Source organism: Morone saxatilis, unplaced genomic scaffold, assembly GCF_004916995.1.
Source record: "Morone saxatilis isolate NCDOM2014 unplaced genomic scaffold, NCSU_SB_2.0 Contig0, whole genome shotgun sequence".
Lineage (NCBI taxonomy): Eukaryota > Metazoa > Chordata > Actinopteri > Moronidae > Morone > Morone saxatilis.
Genome location: NW_023339650.1, coordinates 14,336,212 through 14,358,730, shown reverse-complemented (window position 1 = coordinate 14,358,730; position 22,519 = coordinate 14,336,212). Strand labels below are relative to the sequence as shown.

The window sequence follows — 22,519 nt, the reverse complement described above, 5'->3', positions numbered from 1 at the left end:
TATTTCAGTCTGGATTGACCGTAATGAACCAACCCACCAAGTGACAGACCATCGTTGCCATCACTAGGGCGATGCTGCTATAAATACCAACTCTTCTTCGATTTATTAAAGATGTAATCTCTTCATACCCACAGTCATTATAGGATAACTTGCTGATTGTCAGGCTCCTGAGTAAGAGTGAGATAAGGATTTCTACCAACAATACTGTGGAAACTTTTTGGAAACTGTTGTTGTTTGGCCAACTTTAAATGTGACAGTGTGATCAAGGGAGAGGAGCATCATGTCTCTGTGTCATTGTTGCAGTATTTCACACACCTTCTCACAAACAAGACCCCTTCTATAATGACTAGATAGCTGTTAATGACGGAAAGGCATATGACCAGATTATTAAATGTCAGCCATATATAATAGGTAATTTAAAATGTAAATAAACATGTCGTGGAAGGTTGTGAAAATATACATTCGTACACATTTTTTGTACATACAGAAAAATATAATTAGAACTGATCCCAACTGTGATTTTTATTTAAAATCTTATATGATTAATGCTGATTTTAATTTTTTTTTTTTGTAAATATTACTCGCTCAGGCATCAGCCATTCAATCACCCCTACCCGCAGCAGGCCACCCCCATCACCTAATGTAGAAAATGAGGCAGCGTTCTCCATGGCAACCACAGCTCTCCAAGGCTGTCGCGGCTAATCCTCAGGAGCTTACTCAACTCTTACTTCTCGTAAGAGGGTTTTACCAGCAGCACCCATGCCCAAGAATTCTCCCCAAACAGTCACCGGATCTTCTGTTTATCCAGCCGGAGGAGGACAACAAACCTAGTTGCAGCAGCTGAGAGGAGCAGAGGGGAGAACGGTAGGTTCATCCGGTAAGCCTTTTTTTTCATCTATTCCATCTCAGTACTGCTGCAGCTTTTGTCCTCTTATTGCTTGGTCGGTTTGACCTGCTGGGTGAACAGTGTGGGCGGATGTTGGAAAGTGTTGCGAGAAAGCTTGGCATGTTTTTGGGCAGTATGTTTGATCTTTGATGACTCAGAGATCATGCAGAATAAGAAACCCCTTTGATATGAACATCCCCAGTGCTTTATGCATGGGGGTGGGGAGGGGGGAGATCTGGGGATTGTAGTCAACATGCTACATGTACTCACTCATACCAGCTCCTGTCTTGTTTCTGAACAACTGATGCTGCAAAAAAAGGTTCAGTATTTAGACCATAATGAAGACTTTCTTAAAACTAGGATACAAACTGAACGGCTGCAGCATTTCTAGCACTTTAAGAAAACTTTTTTTTAGATCTCTGTGAGAGCCTTTGCTTAGCGGTAATTATAGCTTTTCCCTAGTCCCTAATTTTCCCCAGTACTAATTATTTTCTCAACTGTCTCCCCCTTCATGCCCCCTTCTCCCTGCCCCTGTGCTCTCTCACTTGCCTGCACTAATCCTTTTGTTGTGGACTGAGGGGCCCAGGCTTTGGCTGACCGTTCGGCACTGTAAGGGTTGGTTCAGCTGAGGGGTGCCCCCCAAGCCCTCCTGTCCTCCACCAGATCAGGCGTACCTATTATTAACACCTCCCACAGCTCTTCTTCTCTAGAAGCTTTCTGTTCTCTCTTCTTGTTCACCTTGATGCAAACTTCTCTCTCAATTTGCTTGTTTGTGTTTTCTATCCATCGTCTCCTTGTTGTCTGAAGTCCTAAGCCAGTCGTGGGAGCTTGAGGGAGTCGGACGGCCTCGGTAGGAACATGAACTCCAGGAGCACTGCTCCCGCTTTGCTGCTGCTGCTTCTTTGTCTGCTGGGGAGGGTGCAGGAGGTGAAAGGTCAGGAACAGGAGTACCTGCAAGAGGCTCTCAGGGCCTTGGACATGCCCCTGGGTACCGACAACGAGCCACAGCTCCAAAAGAACCACACCGGTATCCTGATCGCCACACTCCTCCGGGCAGTGCACTGTGCAGAGCGGCTTGGCACCTCTCAAGATGCCTGTGACAGAGTAAGGTGTACATCTTAATTACTAGTTACAAGTTAATTACAAGTATCACTTGATGATAAATTGAACCACTTTTACATCCATATGCTAAGTACTTTTTATGTATTCATCCCATTGCTGCTTGCTTATTCTAAGAAACATACTTGTTATGACTGGAATGTGAGTGAATGTGGAGGCTTAAGTCCTTGACCTTTATGGGGCATTCATGCTGAGTGGCTTTAGACATCCCTCAGTTTGACATAATACACTCCATAGAGTGGAGTTAGAGGTACTTCATATGTTTGTGCAGGTGGGCTGACAATAGGATTATGTGTGTGTCAAGGCTTGAAAGTAAAGAGCCAACTTTTTACTTTTCCTCATTGTTTGCAGAATAGTCTGCTCTTTCTAACAATGAATAGTGCTTCACTGTCTCTCTTAAGCATCTATATTTTTTTGTTTGTGGGTCTAATTGGGTTTGTATTCTCTTTACCTAAACATAAACAGCAGCACAAAGCCTTTTCTCAGAAGCAAAGTACAGTGTAAGCCCGGAGAAAGTAGGCCTTTTGTCAAGCTGACTCTTCGCCACCGCATGTTGACATGTAAATCTAATGTCACATACCCTGCTATTTTGCGACTTTATGTCCCTAAAATCTGCCTGAAATCTTCTTCTTGCGTGTTCCTGTTCTTCTTACAGTGCCTGACACCAGATGTAGCTCTCTCTGTTCTAGAGGATGATGGGAAGGCTTACTTCACTAAGGAGGAGTACCAGCGGATCTCCACTGTTCTGCTGTACTACATAATTAACTTGCAAGATCTTTGTGTGTCAAATGCCGCCTCTCCTGCCTCCCTTTCCTCGTCCTCTTCCTCCTCATTTGGGAACTATCAGTTCTACCTTTTGGCCCTCATTAATCTACACCCAGCTGAGGATGACCGCTTCCTATCATCCAGTGAAACAGAAAGTATTCTGCAGCTCATCAACCAGCACTACGACCCCTCTAATCAGGATACATCATCTGATTCGGAAGTACGTTTCTTTTTCTTATCTGAGATATATCCTGTCTCAGCAGGTGCACATTACACATATGATCATTTCACTTTTCATCCCACAGTGTATTGATGCTACTGCCCTCCTTGAAGATGTTAACGTAAAAGAAAATCCAGGTGCTGGTGTGTCTTCTGTGCCCAAACTGGCCGCAGCCATCATCAGCCACATACTGCAGGGCCACTGTTTCAGACGGAAGAACCTCCCGTCTCCTGCTTTCTTTACCGACTATATCTTTCATTCCCTTAATCGCACAAGTAACCTGCAAATAATAGGTAAGTTCAAGAGCAGAAACGCACATTTAAGCAGACTGACAGTTGCTTTTTATTTAAATACCTGGCTCTTTAGCTTCTAAATGCTCCACTATTCACTAGCTTGTCGCAAACTGTGCCTACCTCCTGTTTGGTGCAGAGAAGGTAATGGGTTAATCGAAAAATAGCTGCCTGTTGCTGCCAAAAGTGACACTATGATAGCGCAGTGAGTGAACCAAAACAGTGAAGATGGGGGCCATAAAACCAAAAGAATGAGCTGAAAGAAGCTATATATCTCCGTGAAGCTGAGGGGAATCTCAGAGTCGGGTGGTAATTCTCTGTGGGTTCATCACTACGAGCAACATCTTTAAAAATTACACAAAGCCATTTGATCCATTGCCGTTGTAAAAAAAATGTATTTCAGCTGCTTCAACTCTTCAGTCTCTTCTTAAAATACATTCTCATTTCAAGGTGTTTCATCTCACTGCCCCTGACTAGGAGGAATGAGTCATCATGCATAAAAGAGCGGCTAACCCTCCTGAAAGATTTTCATTAATCTGGGTTTTTAAAAGAGGGAGGTTACAGATGTGTCATTGCTTCTCAATGCTGCTAAAAATAAAATACAGTCATCTTTTATATGAAAAGTGCAAAAATTAATTTTTAAATACAGGCAATTTGCTGGTTCAATCCAACATCTCAGTAGAACTTTAATACTGGCTACAGCCATTAATGATCAGTCATCTGAGTGGAACTTCTGCTCTATTTTAATCTCATCTGCATAAGGTTGTATTTTGTCCAAACAGACGCTGATTTATTTGGTTGAATCTGACCTGGCACATAGTATCATTATGTATATTTTTTGTTGCTCAGACTTAGAGGAGTTGCTTCATCAGCTGGGCGTAGGACAGGAAGGAGTTACACACTCTCACGACAGGAAGAGGCGGAGCATCACAAGGAGATCACAGAAAGGGGCGGGGCCTCCGCTGGATGGTTGCAACCATGAAACCGGAGGACTGAGGCAAGACTGGGCACAGGTGAGGCTGGGGCAAATGTTCAATTTAAAAGAGAATATTCTGTACTTAGAATCACAGGAAGCAAGACAGCATTGCTGTAAGCTGCATGCAGACAGTGTAAGGCTTGATATGAAGAGCCTCCTACTCATCCACAAATTTGTCTTTTCCTTTGAATCTAATCAGGTATGTTTTTCAGCCAATCAGCTGGTGGATATTTTTGCTCTGAATCCTCATTTGCCAATTTCCAAGGAGCACTTCAGACAAATTTGCCCAGCCATCATTCAGCAGTTGCTAGGCAATGCCTGTGAGTCTGCAGAGCAAAAGAGAAGAGGATCTCCGCCCACTGCTCTTGAGAGTAAGACATTTTACCTCATCGTTTCCCTACAGTCACCAATGAATACATTATTTAATTAGTTATTGATTTGTGACTCTTATTTTACTAAATTGAGCAGGACCTTTTCCATTAATCTAGCACAGGAAAAACTATTCAGTTAAATTAGTTACGAAGTCAAGTCACATTCTTTGGTTTATTTGGTTTGTTTGCACAATTCAAACATTATAAAAGCCAAAAAGACACACGTACATACAGTACAATAAATCTAAATTGATAAGTGCAAAAGTAGTCCTTGTAATCTTCAGAATCGGGTATATCTTTGTTTTATTTTGTGTTTTTATCAGACAGAATTTATAATCTTTATATATTTGCAAAGAAAACAATGTGTATTAACTCAAAACTCTCCTCTCTTCAGAGTATGGCTACAGCACGGCCGCTGTCCTCCTCATCACGGTGGGCTCAATGCTCGGTATCTGCCTCATCTTCTTCAACTCCTGCCAGGAGACCTACAACCTCATCCTGCAGCTGTTTGTGGGCCTCGCAGTGGGAACCCTCTCAGGAGATGCACTCCTGCACCTCATACCACAGGTATAGGACACAGAACCACTGCACCATCCTCTGTAACTGTGAGTCAAGCGACATACATGTATAAAGAGACTCTCTGCTGACTGTGGAGTAAATGTCTAATTGTGTTTCTTTTTGTCTCCTTTGGAGATCCTTGGCCTCCACGATGACACTCACAGTCATGCTGACGAACACTTTACAGAAGGAAAGGAGTATCTGTGGAGGATTCTGGGCATGATCGCAGGGATCTACGGCTTTTTCCTAATTGAAAGAATCTTTTCCTTTGTGGTCCCTTCTCACGGCCATGTAAGAGTATTGTTTTATGTTGCCTTTATCTATTTGATGACATAAAAATGGCACAGATACTGTGGCAAATCACTCAAACCATATTGTGTCAAAGGGGAAGGTTGTGGCTGATTTTCTTTATCTAGCCAGAGGCCAGAGGAGAGTTTTCCATGAACAAGCAAGTTTCTGCCAAGTCTGAACTTTTGCAGAGCTGATTGTTGAGCGACAGAGGTCTCATGACTTTTTTTTGTCTGCAGGGTCATGCAGAGCTCAACTGTAATGGTCCGTCACAGAGAGGCAAGTCCATCTCCACCATACAGCTGGTGAGTTTGTATCTGTGCTCTGATTCCCCTCATCACCCCTGATATTTACTTGTAGATGAGACTCAGGGACAACGCATGTCACCAGAACCAATTTTTTAATGCAAAATTCTGACTTGTTTTTCTACAGTAGGAATGCAATTCTTTAAGAGCTTACAGGGAAGAATATATGCCTACACATATTCTAGAAGAAGAAGACGGCAACAAGTGCAGCTGTACAGGTGTTTAACTCACCAAGCTTTCGTGCACAGTGAAGCCGTCATCAGCTCTTTCCGCTGTCTGTCTTTCCTCTTCACTGTGAAGAAAAAACCCATTAAGAGTAATATATTAATGTAATCCGCAAGTATAAAAGAAACTTCAAGGAACAACTTGAATGCAGGCATTTTTTTATGCAAAGCATAGCAATTCACCTGTTCTATCTACGAAAATACATCGGAATGGATCGGGACTCAAGCATTTACTCGGTATTATCATCTTCAAAGACCTCATTTGAATTCTGAACACTATTAATTATCTAAAAGTGTAAATTGTTACAGTTGGGACAGCACTTGGATTGGCAGAAACTGGATGTTTCAACCATTTTCAAACATGTTGTGTGCACGTATTATAACTAACTTAAGTCAGTGGGAGGTATGTCTTGTGCAGTTGTCTTATTGTAGCTGGTAATTTATTGGTTATTGCGACTATAAATATAAATTCAGTAATTATAATCTCACCTTTTTCCGTCACTGTCAAAAAACTACATTTTAATTCTTACTTTGTGCAACAAAGTTTACTAGGCTCCAAAAAACACGAAGCAGCTGTGGTAGCTCTCAACTAAGGTAAACATTGTATTCTATGCTTCACCACTGTCGAGTTATTAAAGTCAACATGGTTTCATTTGCCCCAGTGAGGCTTCACTCCCACACTACTCCTCCTCCCAAGCATCAAGAAAGCACTAATGTACTTGTTATACACAGTGGAGTACTGCTAGAGGGCACTGTTGACAGGTCAGCAAATGGTCAATTACGGCATCATTTTGTCCGACTTTTTTGTTGACACACATACACGACAGGATAAAACAGATGTGACAATGGCAAGACTCAATGAAATGATTTATCTATGCACACACTGCAGATTGAGGATAGCATGAATCAACTGAATCAATGTTCACATTTAAAAAAATAAATAAAAAAATTCACTCAAATCAATTTTCCTGTGCTGCTCTTATATAACAGGCGATGAAGAGTGGTGTAGGAGGGAGTGAAGGAACAGAGTATGTAGGATGTTGGAGAATGAGAAGTATTGAATCATTCAGAATGCACTTCACGCTCGCGTACAGTTGAATAAATACTTAAACTGTAACATTTTCGGACACAGAGATGTTTGGACACAGCGATGGGTCACACACGTGGAAACCAGACTTTTTTTTTCTCCAACCACTCCTGTTACATAAAAATATCCTGTCTCATCCAGCTCCCTTCATTTAACTAAATTAGAATCAGAGGTTAAGAAAGTTCATCAATCTGTACTGTGAATAATTATCTGTATCCTACAGGGACCTGTGGATGACTTGGAGTGTACAGAAGTATCTCCTGAACACTCAGACATAAGGAGGCCTTCACATCAGAGTAAGCTCTGTCAATATAAGCTGCACAGTACAGTCGAATGTGATGTGCTTTGTAATTAGTCGCCCGGCATGACAGAGCAATTGTCCCGGTCTGAGGATGAACTGTAACGACACAGGCTCCCTTTGTGTTCCCAGGACGAGGGGTTCCCCTGCTAGCTGTGATGGTAATCGTGGGAGACAGCCTCCATAACTTCGCCGATGGCCTGGTTGTCGGGGCGGCCTTTTCCTCTTCTGCCGAGACCGGCATGGCGACCACCGTGGCCATCCTGTGCCACGAGATCCCGCACGAGATGGGTGAGAGGTCACGGTTCTTACTTTGGGAACGCTTTTTTTGTTGTTTTGTTTTTATGGCTGAGGCCAGGAAACACTCTGCTTGACTGACGACTTATCTTTTTTTCTGCTTTCTGTCTCAAAGGGGACTTTGCAGTGTTGCTCAGCTCTGGGCTCTCAGTGAAGACTGCTGTGCTGATGAACTTCCTGAGCGCTCTGACGGCCTTCATGGGCCTCTACATCGGACTGTTTGTTTCCTCAGAGATGGAAGTGCAGCGGTGGATCTTCGCTGTTACTGCTGGGATTTTCCTCTATTTGTCACTGGTAGAAATGGTAAGGGAGCCTTAGCCTTCTTGTTGCAAACAAATCCATGAAATCCAATGAAAAAACAATTTATTCACCCTGGTATAGTTTATTCATCTGTGCCATAACTACAAAAACTATACAATAAGCCACACCATTGAACTAGGTATCATTATACTTCGTTATGACTGTGAGAACTGTATTTATTTTGACGTGAACACTGATTCCCAACCTTGTTACTCATATTTGAGTAGCTTTTGCTAACTATTCAATTGAATGATTTAGCCTCTTTAGAAATTACATATGTGTGACCTGTTTTTAAAGATCTTTAGTAGTAAATAAAGAGTGCCATGGACAATGTAGGAAGTCGCTATTAATATTGAGAGACAGACTATCACATTGTTGATTTTCATAATGCCAGCCGTTGCAATTTGTCTACTAAAACTGTTAATAATTTCGTTTTACTCTTCATTTCTATCTTTTTTTTAGCTTCCAGAGATGAATCGAGTGCAGACCGACAGACCGTGCCTCATGTTTCTCCTCCAGAATCTCGGCCTATTGATGGGTTGGGCCTGTCTTCTGCTCCTCGCACTCTTTGAGCATGAACTCAAACTCTAAATGTGTACGGGACTCATCTCTTCACGCGGGTTTGAGCTGAAACAAATGTTTTTTACTTTCCATTGTCTTATCATCTCTTTGCTGTGTATGCAACTAGGATGTTTTAGCAATGAGTGAGTATTTATGATGTTGTAGTCTCAGCACTGGATGATAAATGTACGTTAGCTGTATGAATCCTCTTTTTTTATACTTTATGATTTATTTTTGTATGTTAGGTATCATGGGTGCCTGTATCTGGAAACTATTATACTTACTAACGTATTTGGCAGCATCAGGTACAATTGTGCATATCTGTTGTACTGTGAAATACATATATTGCCTCAGACAATCAAATCATTTTGATTTTAAAGTAAATTCTCACTAGCAAAATATAAAGTATTGTAAATCTACCTGCTCATTTGTGTCTTTATACTGATGAGGGAAAAGTAAGTGTGGGTTTTTTGTTGATTTTATACAATGTTTTCTTTTCTATTTTAACTGGGTAGCTTTATTTTACAGGTCTATAATTTTCTGCCTAATTTGTGAGTATTTACCAAGAAGTTTCCTGAAAGAACTGTTAAATTTGTACGGTGTTCATTTAGTTAACACTGTAGTGATTTAGTATTTCCCCTTCTGTGAACCGGAGGACTCATAAAAGACACATTTTAAGAAGATAACCTGTCTTTCATAAGACCCTCTTTACGACACCCAGTTTATTTTTAAAGGAAAATCACATTTTCCTTATTATATGTGCCTAATTACATTAGACTTGCTTTCCAGGAAACTAGGAAATTGTGCATTTAAAATATAGCATTATCTTAATTTGAACGTATAAATATACATAACCTGACCGGCTTAACGTGAAACACTTATTTTAGTCGCAAAGAAAGGACTAATACTTCTTTGTAAGGCACAAGCTGCTCTAAAATACATTTATTTTTGAAGCTCTGTTTGGAGAAGCATTGCTCTCGTTCAGCTTCTCATCTCAGAGGCATTGTTCTTTGTTTTTGAGGCCTCTCTGTGATCCAATATGAGGGCACTTCCACCCACCTGAGCTACTTGTTCTCTTCATCCACCAACCTGGATGACTAATGTTTGGTGTACAAGACAGAAAACTCTGGAGCGATCCGGCCCACACAGCGCACACGCTCTTTACTGGCCAGAGTGGGCCTGCAAAAGGAGGTGGACGATGAAGAGAATGTGATAAATACATCAGAACAAGGAGATAAATGAAACACAATAAATCAACTTATTTGTACATAAAATTGGATTTGTGATATCGAAAGAATGAGTGGGCTTAAGAGAATTTTCTTCTCTTTTTAATCAGCTTGCTGTGATTAAATCCTGGTGTTCTCGGCATCAGCGTATATCTGTGAAATTTGAACAAACAGCTGCCAAGCACTCGCATTATTGGCGTTGGGGATTAGTTGCATGATGATTATGTTAATTTCCCTTTCTAAGCTCCAAGTGGAAAGTCAGTTACGTTGACAGTGTCATGAGATTATTCGACTTTCACATCAGAAAAAGCTGACACCATTTATTGTGACTTCCCGAGTGATGTTCAAACAATAGCAGGAAGTCCATTGCATTTTCTCTTATTCTAGCATTTCTGCTGTTCTTTTGGAAATGCCAACCCCTTTGGCATTTCCAGGAAAGCTTCAGGCCTACTGGTTTGTGTGTAAATCTGCTCTTTCGCACCAAAGAGGCATTTTTTTGGCATGCCTGTGTCTTTTCAAGGCAACTGCCGCCAGGATGGAGGAAGGAAGTGCTCTTTATCTGGGCCATGCTGGTGTGAACACTGAGTATCCTCACTTGCTCTTCAGAGACCCTGTCAGGAGAGCAGTTCAGCTCCAGGGCCATCGGGTCAGCAGAACACACAGAAACAATGGGGAAAGCTAATAGAGAAACAAAACAGGAAATATAGAAGGTTTTTTTCCCTTTGATTTGATCTGACTGAAAATAATGCATTGCACCTGCACCTTGTTATTACACAAAGCCACGTGAGATCGACTTATAGATACCGGTAGTGTGACATTATAGTCGCAATCACAGGACTTGAAACTGCTAATCAGCTGGACATCCTTGTGTCATTATGTCTCTAGTTTAAAGGGGGACTCAATTTAGTAGCAGCAACAGTGGCTGAGATGTCCAAAAAGTTCCTAAAAAACACTGGATCGTACATTTCCTATACTGCCACTCATGACCATCCGTGCCTGGTAGAGGCCCACATCCTTCAAACTCCATGCAGTCTGTAACACTGGCGCTCTGTTAAAAATGTCCTCCGAGACCCAGGCCCGAAATAAACCTAAAGACATCACTGTGAGATCATCTATGGTTGATTATTTCAGACTTTGGAGAGCCCCCTCCACAGCCACAGAGGACATTAAAACAACTGTTTTTAAAGGTACAGCAGTACTACTCACGACTGGTACACTGACTTTGATGTGTAAAATCAGTGGAGTGACCCTTTAAAAATGCAAAAGCACATGAAGCCACTAGAGGGCAATAATGAATAACAAAACTTCAGAGCTGTCTGTGGTAAAAAGTGGTCTGAGGAAGGGGTTCACCTCAGCTGCAGGATGTGGTTGGAAGTGTGTACAGAGCTGTGCATCACAGAGACAGAGAGGCACTATAGTGTAAGTAGCTGCAGTACCTTTCCTTCACCTCTGTGGAGAACACACCTGAACATGTGCAAACTGCTACTGCCTTAGCAAATGTACCACTTAAATCTAGAGCTGAAACATTAAGTTAATTCATCTAGCAAATGAAACAATTAGTCAATTAATCTATGTGAAATATTCCCTGGTTGCAGTTTCTCAAATGTGATGATTTGCTGCTTTTTTTCTGTTTTATATCAGTTTTTGATTGCTGGTCGGACAAACCAAGACATAATTAATTGTAAAAAACAATATCTAGATTAATCAATAACTAAAATAAGTAGTTGTGGTGCTACTTTAATCCATTAATTCAAACTGTAAATGACCCAATGGCTCTGTTCTATCCACATATGTCAATAAGCTATAACAACAATGTGACAAAACAAGGACTCTAAAACCAAAAGAGCTAAATTGAATTATTATTAATTAAGTTTGTGTTTTCACATAATATTTAGAATGTCAGGCCCAGTATATGTAGGACTAGACCCTAAACCACCCTGTACGTGATTTCTTTTTCCTCATAAGAGATCCAGCATTATATTCTTCTGCTTTCAATCATCTATCAATCTCCTTTTCACCTAGAAAAGACTATTTTCACTAAAATGAGCTGAACTTTAGTGTCATTTGGGTTCAAAGTCTATAGTGGTGTAGTATTCAGATCATTTACTAAAGCAAATATACCAATACTGCACTGTAAACAAGTAAAAACCCTGCACTGATATGTTACTTAAGTAAAAGTATGTGAGTATAATCAGTAAAATGTACTTAAAGGTCCAGTGTGATTTAGTGGCATCTAGCGGTTGAAGATTGCAACTAACTGAACACTGCTCACGTCTGTATTTGACCACCTGAGAATGAGACAAGCTGAAACATAGCGGTTCAATATGGTGGATAAAAACGGGTCATTCTCAGGTAACAAAAACACAATAATTTATATATTCAGGTGATTTGAAAACATAACTATGAATATTATATTATATGTCTGCCAATAGATCCTCCTAAATGTTACACACTGGACCTTTATTTAAAATAAAAGTACTCAATTAAGAAAAATGTCCCCTGTGACTGTTGTAGTAGTAAATATTGTATATGATTCGATTATTAATACTCTTCCATTAATGTAAAAGCAGAACTTTATTGTTGTAGTTGGTTGAAGCGGAGCTCATTTTTAACTATTTTGTGTAGGACTGCATCTAATTATTAAATTCCATGTGGATTAATCTGCTCATTATTTAAACAATTAATCAATTGATTGTGTTTTTTTAAAAACAACCTCAAAATCATTAAGTTGTACTTGTATCCTTTTGGGAGTTTAATGTATTTAAAAAAACATCCTATTTCATAAGCTATTCATCTTTTGTGTACAATGCAAAAGCAAAAAGCTAAATATTAGTGAAATGGCATCAAAATAATACAATATTTGTCCATTATTGTCACTTTAAGGTAAAAAAAAAAAAAAAAAGCTTTAATAACCCAGCGTATATTATTATTTTCAGACATATCTTCTGCTTTAAAGCTGTTATTCATCTCCATCCCTGTGTACTGTGTGAAAGGCAGAGGTGTTGGCGTTGGATGAGGGCGCATGGAGCAGGAGAGCTCTCAGCCAGTGTGGGTAGGAGGGCACTGATGAGGAGGCTCTGTGAGGAAGGCTATAATATCCGTGAATTCAAAATCATCATCATCATCATCATCATCATCAGGAAACAAGAGAGAGGGAAAAAATACTGCTTCACAAACCTCTTCCGCTCAAGCTCCTCCTTTAAACTCTCCTGTCTCAAACTTGGAAGATTGGCGGTGCCAGCTCTACCAGGAGCGGCAGCAGCAGCGGGGGGAGTAGCGGTGTGTTTGGGTAAAAAAATAAATAAAAAATGCGCTTTATCTTCCGTGTTGAGCACAGCTGGGGCATCTGTCCGAGCCGAGGGGTATCGCTGAACATGAGCTGTTATCAAATGGTGTAATGGTCGTCAGTAACACTCCGAAAACAAGAGCGGCAACACCTCTGGACAAACACATGGACTCGCTGGAACATCCGATGTTACAAGTAAGTTTAATTACATTTAAATTAGTTTTAATTTGAATTAAGCCTGTTAATAGTTGTGTAAAGTCAGTGTGAGGGAGAAACGGGGTAACTTTAACTCACCTGCCCCTCAACCTGTCCGCTTCCTCGCGCCCATTGGTGGCTGCTAGTTTAAATAAATAAGTGTTGATTACGTACGCCGCTAGTGTTTTAAGGTTAGTCTACTACTCATATAAAACCAAATACCTAAAAATATAAGAAAGATTTTAATATTTATCTTGGTTGTTTGTGAGATTTTTCTCGATTTAAAAAACAAAAATCCAGGTGAAACCATTTTAATCAAGTTGTAGCATCCTTTAGTAAAAACAGTGATAACACAATGTCCAAATATACTATTACAAGTAACATTCAACTTACTTAACGTTACCTATCAGAAGTACTAATTATGAAGACTTTCTTTCTTGTAGTGTTTTATTATTTATTGGATTATTGATATGTTAGTGTCTCTAATGTTGTAGCTTGTCAAAGTAAAGCACATTTTTACAATTGTATGCTGTTAGGTAGGTAGTTTAAAAAGTCAAATAAGTGCTAATTTGTTTTGAATGAAAAATTATAATCTGCAAAGTAACTGTCAGCTCAATGTAGTGGAGTAAATGAATATTAACCTAGCAGAATTAGGCTATAGATTGGCATAGAGATCAATAAAGCACTTTACAATGGCACTTGAGTAGTGGTTACTTCCGCCTCATTGCCAATATCATACACAAAGCCTTTATCCATTATCTTTCTCATGCAGTAAAGTCCATTTGTTCAACATGTATTAGGCCATTTTGTATTTGGCTAATTGGGGTTAATGAAACCTCTTCCTGTTCCTCCAGACTCTCTCTGGTCAGCTCAAACTCTTCTGCATGACCGCCTCCATAAGAAAAAGCTCTTTCTCTCTCTCTCTTTTTATATGCACAATTAACATGTCCCCAAGGAACGGGCTGGAATAAAAGGCAGATTTTAAACCAATTTCTGTTTTTCAGTTGCTACTAGCAACACATGCTGCATCAGCTACTTGAGCTGAGTGCATTACTTTTCCAGCCCCTCACCATATCGGCTTGCATATTGGAGACCACCCACATAATTACCATCATTTTTATGACAACTGTCATAATATCACACTTCAAATGAAACAGTGAAAGCTGTATTTAACTAACTGAACTAACAGCAAGGCTCTCTGTGATGTCTAAAAGAAGCCTTAAAACAATACCCACATGCCCATATGTGCAGTCTAACAGTTTTTGCTCGCTGTAATTGTTCCTCCTCCTCATACTGATGTGTGGAGAAGCCTTCTTAGTGCAGTTTCAATGTAAGAGACTGGAGACAAATCCACATACACAAGAAAAAATGCATTTTAAAGTTCAGCTGAAGCTCCAACAAAATCAAGTGAATATATTTGATAGTGTTTTAGTATAAAATTCCCTCTCCATATAAACGTCCTTCAGCTGAGCAAGGATGGAATCAGTGATTTCTGGGGGCAATTAGGTTTCCATCGATGGATTAATCCATTAATTGACTAATCGTTGCAGCCTAAAACTTTTCATTTAATTTTTCAAGCATAAATATTGGTTGCAGCCGACTCTATTTGTTTTGGACTGTCAAAATAAGACATTTGTGGGCTCTTTTTACAGACCAAATGATTTAATTAAACATAAAAATAATCTTGTTGGATGATTAACACTTTTCTCACTCTACGCCTGCTGAAACCTCAGATTAATTCCTTCTGGACGTCAATGCATGTTTGCGCAGAATCAGTACTGTGATTTTTGTCCATTGTCTCTGACATTGGAGTCGTGTTAGGACGAGATCTCTTTAACGATGGACAGGAGGAACTATAACAATATTTCATTCTTGGCTCTCTGTAGTCTCACGGCAAAGGAGCTAGAAGAAAAGGTCGATTTAAAGGTTCAGATGGCAGCACCTCCTCCGACACCACAACCAACAGCCTCGTTCGCCAGGTAAGGACGGCAGTTCACTTTGCAAAAAACATTTCAGCTTTGGAGCACTGCTCCACGTTTTCTTAGGGGATTGACCACATCCTCCAGCTGAGGACCTTGGCTGTACGTCCTTCCCCATCTCTTTCTCTGTCTCGTTTGTTGTCATCTCTCTATTATCAGACTCCAAAACTCCACCTCCAACCCAGTACCTCCAACCCCCCGCTGATTAACCTACAAACACAAACACACAAACTATTATCTTAAAATTGCACATGTACAGTCCTTTTTTTTTTTTTTAGTCATACGCTGCTCAAGATATTTTGCACAGCATTTTATTGCATATAGTGTATATATTTTTCTATTGTATTTTTTCTTATTTTGTAATTTTTTTTATTGTACTTTTACACTTCTGTACTTTTTGCACTACATTTCCCTATGCTGTGGTGTCTGATTTTGAATTTCTCCTTTGGTGGATCAATAAGAGAACATCTTATCTTACTATCAGCTGTCTGATAAATTAAAAAAAGTATATTTAAACTTGATTTTAACATCTTGCAAAGGCAAACGGTGCCACCACTCGAGAGAGAGTAGGTTTATACTGCCTCTGGACTGTTTTTGAGAAGGTATCTGATCATTTTGTGCACCGTACAAGTTACATTTCATACAACAGTTGCTTCATTCAGGAATGTAACACTTTGTGTGAGTGTGTGTAAATCCGACAGTAAATGCAAACTGGCATAAGAGCCCGGCTTCAGTCATCATCATCCATCAGGGATGAGATGTGCATTGCAGTGAAAGCCCTCTGTAAACACTGTTGGGTACAGTATGTTAAGTGGAGGCCTCTCTCCTGAGCTGCATCCACAATGGCCTGTTATAAAGCAGACCCTGCGAGGTACAAACTCATCGTGTCTGGTCTTTGTTGAGCAGACCTGCAAGGGACAGGATGGGCCGGGTTAAGGATGCGCGCCCCTGCCTAAATGTTTCTACCTTTTTTGGAGGAGGCACACATCGCCTCATCTTTGGCGCAGCAGCGGCGGAGCAACGGGAAGCTGGAGGAGATCAGAGCAAAAACCTCCTGGCTCGCTGTCTGCTTCATCTCAAGGCTTGCGGAGAACTTCTGAATGAGCGGCTATCATCGCCGTTACAGCTCATCAGGAGCCGCTTTAGTGAGAAATTGCCTGATTTCTTCGCCACCCTTGGGAGCTCGTGCCCATTCCCACAGTCCCGTCCCCAAATGAGGAGTTCCCCCTCCGGTCTGAGTCATCACAGATAAACGTAATTAGGCTGAGAGTGAGCGTCTGTTCTGCAACGTAACACCACATCCTACAAAAATGAGAGGCCATTAAAGTGAGAGACAGTAGAGGGATGTGTAGAGAGTGGAGGAGTAATGTGTTTCGGGGTCAGCGAGGCCCTCGCATGCCGAGCAGAAATATCCTCTTTGAGATATTTGCCGCAAGAGGGCCTCAGAAATAGCAGGCCTTCCAGTAACTACTCTTCTGTTTGGATAATAATGTAAATACTGTTTTTCATTTGTGTTATCATAACAGCCGTTTTAATCTGACCTTATTTTCCTCGCCCTCATGCTCAATCATACCGCCTGTGATTATTTTCACTTTTCACAGAAGAATGAGGACATAGTATTTAAAATCGCTGTACTAACACCATCCCGGGAACGCACAAAACCGACCTTCTGTGTGGTTATCTCACTGCCTATTCATCAATCTGTCATTTGGTTTTCATCTTGTTCTCTGTTTCTTTTTGTTTTATCTTTCCTCTCCTCACCGTCGACAGTCAAAGCTGCTGTTTACTGAAGAATGTTTGCACGACTGGATTTAAGAAATGATCTTTTGTATGTTTCGTTTTTAGCTCTCCCCTCCTGTCTGACCTGTTGAGTTTGTGTCTCATCGTCCTGGCATTCCTGTAGGCGTCTTAAGAACAACCGAGGCTTGTCGAGGTCACTGTGTGATCGATCCACCGCGGCATCATAAAAATGACTTTCCAGTAACTGCATATAAACAGCCCCTGAAAGACAGAATTACTCATGCTGCTACAGATAGAGGGCAGAGGGCAGACGGAGAGTAGGTTGAGAGAGAGAAAGGATGAGAGACGTTCCCTGTGGTCGTGGCCTGATGCCCGGGGGAGTATGGAGGAGGCTGGGAAGGGTGGAGGTCCAGGGCAGACCAGACCGCTCAGCCGTGGGAGTAGCGAGGTCAGTGTTGAATTGGAGCTCAGCTCACCATTGAGAAGGAAGAAGGGCAGAGCTGTCAAATGTCTGTCAGCAAACTTCATCATCAAGCGGACAGTTTATTTTTATTTATGTGGAGGTGGTGTAGTTCTTGCAGTGTAAGCACAGAAATCGTCTTGCTGATGGCAAACTTTTTTTTTGGGGGGGGATTTGTGGTACATCGGCCATCTGTCATTGTTTCGGCCCTACATCATTGTTTTAGCACTCTGCGTGGATTTCCTTTTATAGTCTGGAGATTTACGTCAACCCCATTTTTCGTGAGGTAGAAAAACAAATGTTTCAGCTTCAAGATGATGAACGCTGATAGCTGTTGATCCACCTCATGCTTAGTTATAAAGGAATAGTTTCAGTTTTGCGCTTATTTGTTTTCTTGCCGATAAGAAGATTGATACCATTCTCACCGTCTGGTAAATATTTAGCTGTAGCCAAAAGCTGGTTAGCTTAGCTTAGAATAAAGACTGGAAACAGAGGGAAACAACTAGCCTGGCCCTTCCCGATGTGAATGAAATCCACCTACCAGCACCTCTAAAGCTCACAAATTAACACGTTATGTCTTGTTTTTTTAATAAATATAAATATATACTATTTCCTGGCACGGTGCAGTCTTTGGTGACTGCACCACCTGTTTCCAGTCTTTATGCCAAGCTAAACTAACCAGCTGTTGTCTGTGGCTTCATATTTAATTGACAGACATGAGAGTTGTTTTCAATCGTCTCACCTATCTCTCGCCAAGAAAGCAAATAAAGCATTTTCCAAAATGTTGAACTTGTTTGTTTTCCAAAGACAATGTCATATTTTAGTGAGCACAACCATTTTTTGGGTGAAGCACACCACAGGGAGCCTGGCCTGCTGCATTTTCTGATCATATTGAAAACTGATTGCTGCCCATAGGTGTAAATGTGATTGATTGTCCATCTCTAGCCTGGCATTGTGTTTAGAGAGTCTGCCTTGTGCCTAATGCATCCTGGGAAACGATCCAGCCCCCCATGACCCTGAATAATAATAAACTTTCTTTATATAGCGCTTCTCTAAAAACAGAGTTAACAAAGTGCTTTACAGAGAGTGAGAAACAAAGCTTAGAGCAAACAACAGGATTAAACATGAGGGGGAGAACTGCTTAAAAGCAAGTCAGTCACAAAAGTTCTTCCTAAGTAGTCAGTTTTAAAAAAAGACAGACTTGGCATAATGTCTTCTGTCAGGCTGTTCCAAAGAGTAAGATGTCTAATGATGAATATCACCATTTATTCTTTTAGTCTGATGAGCTCCAATTGAGGATGTCAGTTTGCCCTCTGACTCCTGCGGAGATATTAGATATAAGACTTCAATGGATGGCCTTTAAAGTCCTGAAATCCTCTCTGTGACTGACAGATAACCTATAATGAAGTAAGGAAACCAAAAAAAACAAGAACAGACGATTCAATATCAAAGCACATGCTGAAAAGCTGAATTTTGGTGTCCATGTGAAGCTGCATTAGAAACAATATACAGGTAGTTCAAACTGGGATTTGCATAACTCGCAGAGCATTATGTCATAATTAACCTCCTGCCGCTTCCCACGTCCCCTCGTTATGTTTATGTAAATGGTTGCACCAGGGTTTGTATTGCCCGCCTCCCTCTGTCTCTTTCACCTCCGTCTCTGTAACAGCGTGTCTTGATAACTCCCACTGCAGCAGCTTTTCCACGGCACATTGTTGCGGCGCAACCCTCCGTCTGTACATTCAGGCTGGAGAACTAGATTTGGTGATGAAAGGCTGTCTGAGAGGGCGTGGTAAGGGCAGGAAGCCCCTTCTCACTCTCTCCCTGATTGCGGACATTTTTCCTTTTCATCATCCTCTAGATTTTTTTTCTTCTCTATTTAATGGAGAGAAGGGGTGACGCCAAGAGCTTATTATTGACTCTGATACTTATCAGACCTGGCAAACCCCTTGACTTTTTATGTAACGGATACCAGTGCCATACTGTAGTGGTATGGAGGAGCTGCCACTGGAAATCTTGGAAGGGTGAAGTGTAACATTAACCCTGCAGACCTTTGTCTGAACTTTGAGCAACGTATGTCATAGTTTTCCAATAGTAGATATTTCTGGAGAGCCATATGTGTGTTCTGGCATCAAACTGCAGTAACGATGCATGCGGTTAGATACTGTGAATGTGGAAATGTTAAAATGTGGAAACCACTGCTGCTCTATCAACCGTCATAGAAGCACCATACAGCCATCTAGTGGCAAAACAAAGGAATGCAGGCATTTAACTTGTTACATGATAATTTACAGTATCAGTGCCTGAGCGAACAAATCAAGCTGCAAAATCTGTATTTTAGCTCCTGATTATAGTGGAGGAGCTACAATGTTCAGCACTTGTCCCTGATATTAACATTTACAAGGCACTTAAGCAGTGCACGCCTTGTGTTCACAGTGATCTGAATCAGAGTTTCTCTGCCTCCACACTCTCCCCACCCTGCTGTGTTACAGCGAAGGCTAAATTAATTTGGCACTGTGTTGATGCACTAACCCCTTAGTGGGCAAGGTCAGTGCTTTCTGCTGTTATTCTGAGTGATTGAAGTCTTCCATGTTAATGATGGTCACATCAGACACCATATTATGTTATAAAGATCAATTTTATAGCCGTTTTCTGAACCACTTATTTGAAGAAAAGTGCTGCTGATCATTGACACTTTGTAGTGATTATCGCTCATATTTTAGTAGTGATTGGAGTTTGTAAGTCCTGTTATGAAATAAAGAGTGCTGCTGGGTATTTTTATGTAGTTGCTTCAGTTGTTTTGTCCAAAACCCAAAGATTTTCTATGACATAAGAACAAAGAAAAGCAGGTTATCCACTTAGTTGAGAAGCTGGCACTTGTTCCTGCTCAGCTCTATTAATTAACTGCTCACACACCACTACTTACATACACAAACTAATTACAAATGGCACAACACAGCCACATCCTGCACTGGGAAAATAAACTAAAGTTATCCACAATACGGCATTGTTTTTTAATCATAAGATGGAAGTTTGTTCTTGTCTTCAAGTGTCTGCTGCCACTGTGACTGATTGAGGTTGTAATGGAGACCTAGAGGAGGAATAAATGTCTTTCTCTGTTGCATTACTTGCTTTCTCACAGTTAGTTTCTGCTTGTGGATAGTGTTAATGTGTACTTCTGTAATTTAACAGATATGATGACAAGAAGGGATGCAGTTTTTTAAATAAACAGCCTCAAGTGCAGCTTTGAAGGTGCGTCCAGAAAGCATAATGAACCTAAGTTAAACAGGAAGTGTTTTAGTTTGTCGACATGATCTCCTGCAGTATTTTCTATGGCGTCAGCAGCAGCTGAGTGATGATTACTTCTCAAAGGGGGATAGACTCTGACAGACTACCTGATAGATAGGTTTCCCTTCTCACTGTAAGGTGCACCTCTCTCTGTTTTTAATGATGCCTTTCCATCACAGCAGACACACGTCAGCCTGTGAATTATTGGCAATAAACTATAGAAGCTTCAGTGTTGATGAAAGACGGTGCCAGATTTACGTTGAGCTGAGTGTCTGTCGGGCCCCGAGCAGGAGATATATAGATACTGATACTATCACTGATGAGCACAAAGCTTTACAACAGGTTACACACCATCTGCACAGGGCCACTTGAGTCCCGAAATGCTGCCTGTATTCACCAAAACAACACTGTCATCCCACCCAGTACTGCAGTATGGTGTGAGGGTAGAAACAAATTAAACAGAGGGGATGCCAGTGACAGAATAAAGGCCTTATGGGTGTTATGTAGATACACAAAAAAGGGGTTTTGCATGTAAATCTGCTTTAGGAAAGAATAGCTTTACATTTTTATATATTTGTGCTCTATTTATTTATCTAAAACAAAAACATATTTTCAAACCTTCTGTGTCCTTTCAAATCCTTTATGAAATATGGATTCAGGGGGAAACAGCTTGCCTAGCTGTGTCCAAAGGTAATAAAATCTACCTGCCAGCCCCTCGTTGTACCTCTTGGTTTTGGTATGGATTAAACAAACAAGATAATAAAGTGTTGACTAGAACTTAGAGCTTCCATAAAATGGTTGCTTGTCTTCAAGGCTTCACACAAGTCAAGTCAAGTAATACAATTTTTTAAATTACACTATAAAAGAGTGTGTGTGACATCAGTGATGGATAACTGAATAAACCCTTAGGTTCTAGTTTTATGGGTGTGGGTGCACTCTGCCCAGGTTGTGTGGTAAGAACAGTGATGATGGTGATTGATCAATAAATCCAGTTCATAACACACACACACACACACACACACATTCATTGACGTGCCGCTAATTTATTGCTGGAACTTGAGGATTCTCCTATGTGGATCTGGTCACTACATTAAAAGGAATAAATATAGAACACATACAGACATTAAGCACATGCAATATTCATAAACATAAAGAGTATACTTCCATATATGGAACTGTGAGTGGGATGAAAGAGAGACGCCTGTGGTCTGTAACTGATGATAAGTGGATGTCTTGGATGGAGGGCAGATGATTCCGGAAGTGGATCCTAAATTGATCGGGCAAAGTGATATTCCAGAAAACTGCAGAAGTGATTAAAGCCGTCCTCCATGGCTCGGGCCAGACGTCTCACCCTGCATGCCCGAGGACAGACAAATGGGGACCTAAGATCGGCGTCAAAAAGTTTGTTCACGTGAACTCCATGCACAGGCCACGGACTCTAGGACTGAGCATGTGAATTGTGCATGGGATGAAAGAGGGATGCCTGTGGTCTGTAACGGATGAAGAGTGGATGATCTTCTGAACAGAAACAGTGTAGATAAAAAAGAAAAGGCTAAACGAACCAAAAATAAAAGTCAGAAACTAAGTAGAATGATTTTAAACAGGTCAACAATAGAAACAAAAAGCGAAGTGTCAAACTAAATAAAAAAATAAAATAAACAATAACTGAAACAAACATCTTTGGAATAATGAAACAGTTTAACAGATTTAATTCAATTACATTCTTCTTCAATAAATAAAATAAACATCATGAATATAATCATCCTCTTTATCTCTAACTGCTCTGTTCCACTGTCACAC

The 22,519-nt window shown here is 40.7% G+C and overlaps 1 protein-coding gene across 1 annotated transcript; it reads left to right on the top strand.

Annotated features, from left to right (window-relative positions):
• The first annotated feature begins 1,738 nt into the window (after window positions 1–1,738).
• LOC118322255 (zinc transporter ZIP12-like) lies at window positions 1,739–8,737 on the top strand. The gene is made up of 12 exons (XM_035653897.1): window positions 1,739–1,990; window positions 2,661–2,990; window positions 3,076–3,283; window positions 4,130–4,293; window positions 4,456–4,627; window positions 5,022–5,194; window positions 5,321–5,476; window positions 5,713–5,778; window positions 7,313–7,385; window positions 7,520–7,678; window positions 7,800–7,987; window positions 8,447–8,737. Exons 1-12 carry the CDS (start codon window positions 1,745–1,747, stop codon window positions 8,573–8,575), a joined length of 2,064 nt encoding a protein of 687 aa, XP_035509790.1. The 5' UTR covers window positions 1,739–1,744; the 3' UTR covers window positions 8,576–8,737.
• The last annotated feature ends 13,782 nt before the right edge of the window (window positions 8,738–22,519 follow it).